We start from the raw sequence: 10,227 nt of genomic DNA, 5'->3' as shown, positions 1-10,227 counted from the left end.
CTATGATGAAGATTACCGGCCTCTCTCATCTTTTTAAGTGGGAGAACTTGCACTATTGGTGGCTGACTAAATACTTTTTTGCCCCACTGTATGTAAAGACCCGAATGCTACAGGTCAGTGACTTAACACAACGTTTTGGTTTCCTCACCTGGAAAAAGTCTCAGCTGCATGCTTGAATATTAAGAACTCTAAAAATAAGATCAAGGGAAGTAGTATTAAATCCTGTATAGTCTAAGATGTTTGATTTCAGAAACAAGCAGTTTTTTTTTTGTTCCTGTGGGTTTTCAAATATTTTAAACCAACAGAACACACTGTATAATATCTATGTGCAAATATGATCCTCCTGTGTTTAAATGTTCATATCCATGGAAATGCAATCTGCTTAGCCGATAGTTACACATGGCTCATTTCACTGCAGTTATTTTCACCACAGAAAGAACACATTTTTTAACCAGATTTTTACAGGAACAAACTTTGATAAGGAGTACAGCCCATCTTAATGGGGAGGGGGATCGATCTTGAAACAAGATGAATGGCTCATAAGCTCACACTGCTCATTAACTTTTAAACGTAAATGAGCAGCTTATGGTTTTACGAAACAATAAGACTACAAGAAGAAATATTTTTTTTGTGAATTTAAATATTTATTTTCTTTTTTATATCCTACAATGATAAACATTGTGAAAATTTGTCTGCAATAACAGAATATGTAGTGTAAACTAAAGTTTCACTGTTACTGGTTAACTTCATTTCAGTTTCAAAGCTTACTTTTTGGAAATGAAAATTCTTACACTTTACCAGGATTAAGTTCATATATACACCCGTATGTCTCATCATCTATCATCGGGATTCTCTGGGTGAGATCTCAGTGTAGAGATAGATATTATGGTGACACTTCTCTCAGATTAAACAAGTTTCTGCTCTTCAGACCCAACTTAACACACTGAAGATTGTCACACAAAAAAGGAAAAAGCAAAAACAAAAACGCCAACAGTCAGACCAGCTTGGAGATAAGCCATCAGTAACAATCTTCTCAAAAACATAAAATGTGTGTTGGCCGTGCCTCCTAAAAATAACACAATGGGCTACAGTCAACTGGTGTTTTAAACATCCAAAGCTAAGGACTTCTTTCAAAGCAGCTGATGAAGAATATTTGCAATAAATAATCTAAATGAAGCCATCAGATTAACTAATGTCATCTGGATTGATTTCAAAGGACAAGAAGAACATTTACTACAGTGAAAACCTGAAACAATGCATATTTTCTCAGACGAATCAGAGGTCAGGTTAACTCTTCAGCTTTTCCCCATCATCTTCAGGAGAAGCTGCAGAGAAAACAAAGTAATGACAGAAGGAGTTAAATAGGAAAAATACGACTAAAGCTTTCTGATTTGTCAGACAGAATGATGAATCTCCTTTATTAAACAAAAAAATATTTACTTTTATACTTCTGAATAGCGTAAAGTACAGCTCCAATGTTCTTTATACCCCCCTGTCAATCAGTTAAAACTTTCTTTCAATCTTAAAGTATTTACCTTACATTTAAAAACACTAAATATGGTAGAAAACCAACAATGTTCATCCCATTTAACGCACCATCCTAAAAAATGTTTGCTGCAAAAGACTTCCTTCCGTTTTGATCAGTGTTTCCCAACCGGGGGTACTGTACCTGTACCCCTGGTGGTCTGCGAGTACATTGCAAGGCGTACATGAAAATATTTTATTTCTTAGGTAATAACATAGAATAAGGCTGGGGTCTGCTTTATTTTGTGTGGAACCAATTGAAAAATTAAACAAGCTTCTACCAACCAAACAGCACGTTTTTTTTTATATGTTTGAGTTCACCAAAACCAAGCAGACGAACAGACTGGATGTAGAGAACAGCCTGGGATCAGCAGTTTTTCACACTGAGCTATCAGAGCTCATCAAACAAGCTCCTGTGTCCTGGTGAAAACAAACTAAAACTAATTAAATCAGTCTGACTTTAAGGTTTGTTTTCTTTATTTTGCTCTCAATTCCTCATGTTTAAATATGATCATAAGGGAGATACTCAGAGGAGCTCTACTTTTATAAAGGCAGATTTATAGTATAATTCTATATTGTATTTAATTTGATTCTTTACGAACTTCTTGGCAACATAATTAGATTGAAAAGATTAAAATGCCAAAGAATTAAATGCTCAAGTTAAAAAAATTAAACAATATACTTTTTATTTTATAATCGGTTATTGTACTTTTGGACAATCATCAATACTTTTGACTGAGAGGGACTCATAGTAAGACAAAATGCCCAAAGGACAAGTCTAAAAAGGTTGGGAAACACTGATTTAGAGAACAACCTTAAGCATTCCAGCAGCGCTATGGCTGAATGATTAAAAGTATTTTCTTATGTGTTAAACTGGCCTTATTAAAGCCCATACTTAGGTAAACCAGGAATGCCTGTTTAGACCAATTGGATAAGATTTTTAAACACTATGAATCACTGTGTGCTATTCGTTATTGAACCGTCAGTTAACATCTCAATAAAACATGATGAAGCCTTTGGATGTTAAACCTGAAAGTCTGAAGACATGCCAATGATTCAACTTGTTTCAGAATATAAAGACATGAGAGTAGAAGCACTAAGATCAGTCTGAAATCGAGGCTTGTAGAAAAATAACAAGGTCCTCAGAGTAACAATTACTCCAGAAGTTTAATCCAAAACGGCCTGGTATTCTGCCCATGCCTGAGACATCCAGCGTTACATCACATAATCCTGCCTTTGTTATTAGGGATGCTTGACCTGCCTCTCATACACTGGTATTTTACTAACTCGGGTCTTAAAATAGTCAAGCTGCTCATTTGGGGCCAGTAAAATACTACTGCAGTGTAGTGTGACTGAAAAAATAGTTTAAAGCTAATTTCTGTTCAGATTAATCATTGACACCAACACAATGTTTAGAAATGCTAAGAAAAAATGATGATTGTGGGTAAAAGGCTGTACCTTTGTTAGGTGATAGTCTCCATCTACCAGCTGCTCTATGATATTAAAATGGTCTGTGTTTGCTACATCCTCCATTGTGACATTCAGTCCCGCTTCTTCCAGAGTCTTAAAACACACAAAGGTAAGTTAGTGAGACGAGCAATCATGTCTGGTTTCATTTTTGAATGGGAACTTAATATTTTTTTAATATAGAAAGATCTACTTAATTAGTAAAATGTGTGACTACTAACTTTGTAGTATTCCTCTGACTGCTTGCGAAACTCCGGGGAATCGTTCTGAGCGACAGCCACAACGATCTGACAGCTGGAGGAGGACTGTTTGAGCTGAGGAACCAGCCTGCTTGGGCTGTTTCGCACCGCCACCTCCCTGCAGACACAAAGGAGTGAGGCTCTGAATGGCACCAACAGAGAGCAACAACAGAGACCACATCTTCCAGCACAGGGTTCTCTACATCACAGTGTATCACATTAACAGCCAAGATCAGGAAATTAATCACAGCAGGGACTCAAAACATCAAAAAATGAGATTAATGTTTTCTTCCTCTAATTGAATACACTTTAAAATGTTAGGAATACAGCTAGCATTTAATTTTAAAAAGTAATTTTTTTTTATTTCTCCCTAATAAAACACAATACAAATAAAATTTTCCCCAAAATTGATTTTTTGTGAAACTCCCTGTTATAGTTTGCCATGAGTTGAGGCTAAATTTAGCGATAAAAACAGGATCAAAGATATGCTGTTTTAAATTGTTTGAATAATGACCCCAGATGCATCACAGATAGAACTAGGGCTGCATCTAACAATTATTTTGATTTTTTTTTTCAATTAATCGACTAATAATGGGATAGCCAAAGATTCTTTAAAGTAGATTTCTTATTAATTTCTTAAAGTACCTCAAGTCTGAAATTGATTAAAGCTGCTTAGACTCTACAAAGCCCAAGGGCCCTTTCTCCTCTTTGCTGGTAAACTAGACATTTTAAAACCTTCAGAGAGGAAAAATTCAAATGGGAAATAACTGAATCTCACTCACCAAACAGGAAATTATTTTTAGGATACGTTTTAACACATTTAAAATATCCAACTGCTCATCCCCAAAATATCAATTGCATTAAAGTTAACATTATGGAAAAAGTGTCCAGATTAATGCAGGTATAGATTATCCAAACCGGCACAATGCCTGAATTCCAGCAGGTCTCTGCGTACGTTGGACCTACTCTGTCATCTTTAGAGGCTCGTTGACGTATGTTGACAGGATGGGCAGCAGGTCATATATGCCGCTCACAAGAAAAGCACCTTGGAGAAAATGAGAGACAGCAAACAAATATTAAACAGGGGGGAAAAAACACATTAGGATATATTTCTGATCTTTAGAGTGTTCTGATATTCCTAGTCTGGACCCTCACCTTTAATGTTTGGTGTGCTGCTGTACTGGGACCAGTCGGTGGAGAGCACCATGGCAGCAAGGTGGGCCCCTGCAGAGTGGCCACACAGGTACAGACCACTAAACAAGGAATTGCAGAGACATTATTCAACACAGATGAGCAGATTCTATTCCAAACAATATCTAGCATGGTGAAATTTATTATTACTTTACCTGATATGCGAGTACTGCTGAATGACGGACACAACACTACGGCGAACCTGTGATACCATCAGATCCATGTTACCTTAAAAGGAGGCACAGCAGACAGATGACATTTCCAGCTCATCTCCTCCTCATCCTTTCATCTACAGATCTAGTGAGGAACCTTACCTTTGGGGGCGATATCGTAACCAACAGCAACCACAACTACATCCTTATCAACGAGTGGGACGGCCATGAATCCAGACTCCTCTTTGCTGGGAAGATTTTTCTTTTATTGAATTGACATTTGAATCTAGATTAGAAATAAAGGATGGGATAAGGAGCCACACCTGAGGAACTGCCAGTAGCCTCCATGGATGTAAATAACCAGGTTGACGTCTGAGAGAGAGGATATGCAGCTGGTTATTAGTTCACTGGGAGTTGCTTCAGGTCATTTTTAAACATAACGTCGTACCCAAAGAGCTGGTCCTGGGGATGTACACATCTAGTTTCTCTCCATCCCCCTCGCCGTACGGGACATCAATCAAAGTCTGAGCCAGGCTACGGGCTCGCTGTGTACCTGAAAAAAGAATGAGGGCACCGTCAGACAACAACTGATTTAAAAAAAAATGAAAAGGCATGAGTAATGTGGCTTTATAAGAATTTTTTATTTTATTTTCTAAACTACACTTCAGCATAAAATAAGACATGAAGCGTTCGTTGAGGTACCCTCCCCCCCATCAAGGCAGTTCATCAGGGCAATGAGGAGCTGATGATATTTTCCATCACTATCTGACACCCATTTTGGTAGCAGCACAGTGATCTTTTTTTGTTTGTTTTTATGATGTAGGTTTTCCTTGTTTTGGGCAGACTACTCTATTTTTTTTTTATTTCCCTGTTTGATTCTGATTTTTTTTTTTTTGTCTTGTAACTTCTTTTGTTATGAAGGGCATAAGTGTCCATTTCCATCGCCTTTTTACTTGTAAATCAACAATTAAACCTCTAAACTGTGAGAAAAATATATTTTTTTCTCTCTGTTTTTACTCCCTTATTATTCAGTAGAAATTGTATTGCTGACAGAGATGAGGGATCAGCTCATAGCAGCCATACATCCTAAACAGAGGTAGGGTTAGGAGCTTGACCATCCAGGAGACCAAGTAGAGCTGCTGCTCCTTCATATTGAGAGGCTCATCTGGAGACTACATCAGGCTGGACCGCCTTAGGATTCCCCCAGAGGAGCTGGAGGAGGTATTTGGGTAAAGGAAAGTCTGGGAGTCAGCAGATCCCATTGTCCCCCCAAGCCTATCGCAAGTGATATAAATCATAAATATAAATCACAATTTTTATACTTTGAAAATGGAGCAGCCTTAAGTGGAAGCAGTAAAATATGTTTGTGCTTTAGATGACTTCCTTTTATTATACTTTCCACACATAATAAGATGTGGCATCATTTGGTGAACATGTCATTAGTGTTTAAAAGAACACAAAGAAACACATTGTTGTTAGCTTGCACTTTTTCCTATGACACCAGAGTTGCCATATTTCTCTTCTTCTAAGGTCGGAGCTGTTTAATTAGATTAGGGTTTTAGATCATTCTTTTACCACTAAAAGCAGAATATGGAGCAGACAGAAGAGCCAAACAGCATCCATAGGACCAGGGGACCCCAGTAAGAAGCTGGAGAGAGGAACTAGTATCCAGGAAGACACCTTGAAAACCTTTAAGATCTTTTCAAATTATTGCCCCCATAAAGCTGTGCTCTTTATTTCCTAACAGCTTGGAACAAAAAAAAAAAAAAGAACTTTTACAATCTAAAGCACAAGCTAATTTGATTAATTTATCTGACAATAAGACATATGTGATTGTGAATTGGATAATAAACTACATAACATAGTCATATGTTACTGAAATGTATCTCATTAGTATCTTGAATGCGACATATTAATGTGGAAAACCTTTAAATCCAACTTTAGGCCACAATTAGTTCCTGTCATGTGATTTGTTAAAGAACAAACCTCAACAAGTTTAGGTAAAAATAACTAGCTTTGCTTAAAACAACCCGTTTCAAACTAATTAATCCATTATCTTAAAAAGAAAAGAGCACAAGTAGCTTAAAATGTCCATATCCACTCAAACCCAATGACTGGGCTCACAGATTTGGATCGACAACAAACAACACACCGGTTCTCCTGTGGCCTGAAAACCAGACTTTCAGTAAATAGAACTAATTCACCGCGTCACCTCCAGACAAACAGACCTTCCTTCAGAGCCTTAACGTGGGCTTTGATCACGTCGTCAGCCGCCATCCTGTGGGACCACCTGCTGGGCGAGTACTGCTTCTCCAGCTCCTGGTTGACAGAGAGACACAACTCTGAGAGCAGCCCCGCCGCCATTCAAGCTGGCACGCGACCAGCAGCGAGGGATAAACACAGGGGACAGCGCCCTCTGCTGACATCTCTGGTCAACTGCAGGTATCAGTTACACAGCTCCTTCTCAAAATAATATTAGCATATTAGCATATTATTTTCCATAATGTAATGATAAAGCTTGAACATTCATATATTTTAGATTCATTGCACACTTGTTGAAATATTTCTGGCATTTTATTATCTTAATACGGATGAGTTTGGCATACAGCTCATGAAAACCCAAAATTTCTATCTCACAAAATTAGCATATTTTATCACAATATGCTAATATTTTGAGAAGGACCTATATTCTAAGTCTACAACAACAACTACTATTACTATTACTACTACTAATAATAATAATGTCTACGAACCATAGTGTGACGATCCCCTACTGTCCAGTAGGTGTCGCCATTTCACTGTTTGGTTTTGTTCTTTTCAGGAAGCAGGTAGAGGGGCTGCTAATTGAAAGCACCTGGTGGCTGTTAAATACTGACATCTGTCAGTCACTGGACCTGCTTGATTTGGCCTTCAGACCAGACCGGAACAGGCAGCATTGATCCACACTTCTCTTTGACTCGCTGATCATCTCTTCCTTGGCATAATTGGGAGAAAATAAATGATTGTTTCCCGTTTTTGTCAGTTCTTAAAAGTGGTGCGTGACAATAGTTGTAGCCAAGTGTTGACATTTGCTCTATTGGTTTACAATGTGCATTGTGTCTATGCTGCTAAAATGAACAATAGCATAAGTTAATATTTTTAAGGTTGATGAAGATTAACTAGATCGCTCAAATACACAATTTATTAAACAATAAAGAACCTCAGAGGGGAGAATTTTGGCTGTTCTAAAGGAAGCTGTAGTGCAAAAATACAAAATAAAACATCTGAAAAATGAAAGGGTTATCTCCTATTGAGCTAATTGCCACCGGAGCAGAACATGGTTGGGAATGGCAGCAGCGGATGAAGCTTTGTGCATGGAGGTTTGATTTCCAAAAGCAGCAAAGAAACAAACTTCTATCTCAGAAAAACATTCATGGGACAAGCTGATTTTCTGATCCATTTATCAGGGTTGGACTATGAAGGACTGAGGAAAAGTTATTTTCTTTGATAATATTTAATTAATATTTACACAAGAAATATATAATCATTGCAAATAACATAAAAAGTATATGCATTTAAAATTATCTAATATTTCTTTCAGACATTAAAAATTTATTTTCCATTTCTTTTCCCTTTTTTCTGAAAGAATGAATTAAGTTGATCACTATTGTAAATATAAAAGTTCATTGAACCCCGAGTCACATGACATTCTAATCGTTAATCTTTTAAAGGCTAATATACACCCTAAGCGAAACGACTGATTTTGACTGCTATGAGCAGAGCTCATTAATCTACTCTGTTCCTAGACTAGATTGTTCAGTGGCCATTGCAGCAGATCAAATCAAAACAAAAGACTTTACGTGCTTATATTAACTACAAACCCAATGTCAAATCACACTCAGTGATTTCAACGTCTCTAGTTTTGCGTGATCTTTACATTTTAGTCCAGTTATCATACAAACATGAAACATTAAAGGAAAAATCTTTAAAGTGAAACTCTTACGTCTTTCTGCATTTCCCTCCAGTTCATCATTTTGTTTGACAGAAAGGCTTAGCTCACTGCTAGGAAAGGAAACAATTTCAACTGCCATGTGTTGAAGATCTGAACTTTAGACCGCTGATGCTCACTATGTAAACATGGCATTCAGTGTTTAATCTGCTGTGTGACACCCTCAGCAAGTTGGCTTAATGTTTTACAGCCTTGGGGGACGCTGGAGTTGGTCAACAGATGGAAGAGGAAATGAAAGAGGAACAAATGATTGCAGATTTCTGTTCTCTCCTTAATATATAGTCTTAACTTCAGGACCTGAGGCTGTAATGTAAGAGCAGTAGTATGAGTTCAAGCAAAGAAAAGGACCCCTCTGAAATTGTTTACACTCTGTAAACTATTTCATGTTTTGTCACAACAGCGTTATTCAGTGTGTTATGTGTTTTCCAGTGATTTCTAATCATTCTTTTTCACAAGGATGTTTAAGATAATTCATTTTCCAGAGCATCTGTGAACATCAGATTTGTTTTTTTCACCACAAATTTCCAGGGGGATATATATGTGAACACTGACCAGGCCATACACTTACCTTACACATAAATACACCATGATCTAAGTCTTACCATTTGTCTTTTGTACAATGTTTACAATCGCTGTCCTGTTGGGGAGTGAACCTCTCCTCCAGAATTGCTTCTTTTTTAGTCCAAGCTGTGTTTTTTTTTTCTTCTGTATTTGTATCCCATGTATTAAGCTCCACCCATCTTCCCATTAGCTCTAAACTGCTTATCTTTTGTTGCTTCGATTCGTTCTGTTAACCGGCTTTGACTAAGTATTCTGTTTGTTCATGTTGTATTTTTTATGGCCCTTTTTAAACAACTCAATAAGATCACTGGTTCGGATTGTCTTCTAAAATATAATAGCTTTTCACTAAAACAATCAGAGATTAGAGTTCTTAACTTCTTTAAATATTGAGCCGATGCGTCAAGTGAATTTCTTCCCTGTGAGATCAATAAAGTCTATCTTATCTTAATCCAAAATATTTGTTGTTTAATTGAACTGCAGCTTTGTGCTAAGCTCAGGCATAGGTCTAATGGAAACCCTAGGAATACTGATACAAAAGATTAGCATATCTGTATAAACTGCAAAATGTTACTGTAATTCTCAGTTAGTCAACAACTTTTGTGTCACTATTATGTATCTTGTTAATGTCTGTTAATACATTTTTGTCAATTTTTAAACAAGAATAGTCTATCATGTTGTTTGGACTAATTTTTAAAATTTATATAATTTAAAATTAAAATAATAAATTTATATAAAGTTATTTCATTATACAAAACGATTCAAATGCCATATTTTCACAGTTCTTTACATCTCTACATCCTGTTTATTAAGAGACATACTACTCATTGTGTTACTTTTTTCTGTTAAATCCTTTTATAGACAACCCATAAATTATGTGCTGGTTGAATAAATTCCCTATAAAAGTTTAGATTATTAAAATATGGATGATCACGCTGTTGTGTAAGTGTTGCTTCATTACTTCTTAAACTAACTCAATATATTTCTTATTTGTCTGATTTACATGAACCGCTATGGCTATAGGCACTGTTCAGAGTAGTTCTCATTTTAACAGCAAGCGTTAGCTCTATTTTGTAAAAAAAAAAAAAAAAAAAAAAAAAAAAAAAAA

General features: G+C 36.5%; 1 protein-coding gene across 3 annotated transcripts; it reads right to left on the bottom strand.

Annotated features, from left to right (window-relative positions):
• Positions 1-669: 669 nt before the first annotated feature.
• afmid (arylformamidase) lies at positions 670-8,690 on the bottom strand. 3 transcript variants are annotated; one of them, XM_015384324.1, is made up of 11 exons: positions 8,556-8,684; positions 6,802-6,892; positions 5,022-5,126; positions 4,897-4,945; positions 4,736-4,821; positions 4,577-4,649; positions 4,386-4,483; positions 4,197-4,275; positions 3,213-3,348; positions 2,983-3,087; positions 670-1,325 (listed from the first exon to the last, which is right to left on the bottom strand). In XM_015384324.1, the coding sequence occupies exons 1-11, from the start codon at positions 8,583-8,585 to the stop codon at positions 1,296-1,298; spliced, it is 882 nt and encodes a 293-aa protein (XP_015239810.1). In that variant the 5' UTR covers positions 8,586-8,684; the 3' UTR covers positions 670-1,295. The 3 variants fall into 3 exon arrangements, with proteins under 3 accessions (XP_015239810.1, XP_015239811.1, XP_015239809.1); XM_015384325.1 differs by lacking the exon at positions 6,802-6,892 and having other exon boundaries at positions 8,556-8,690; XM_015384323.1 differs by lacking the exon at positions 8,556-8,684 and having other exon boundaries at positions 6,802-6,967.
• Positions 8,691-10,227: the final 1,537 nt, after the last annotated feature.

This window comes from Cyprinodon variegatus, unplaced genomic scaffold (assembly GCF_000732505.1).
Source record: "Cyprinodon variegatus isolate N-32 unplaced genomic scaffold, C_variegatus-1.0 Scaffold310, whole genome shotgun sequence".
Classification (NCBI taxonomy): Eukaryota; Metazoa; Chordata; class Actinopteri; order Cyprinodontiformes; family Cyprinodontidae; genus Cyprinodon; species Cyprinodon variegatus.
The sequence above is the reverse complement of the archived record's forward strand: the minus strand, read 5'-3'. Positions and strand labels throughout refer to the sequence as shown.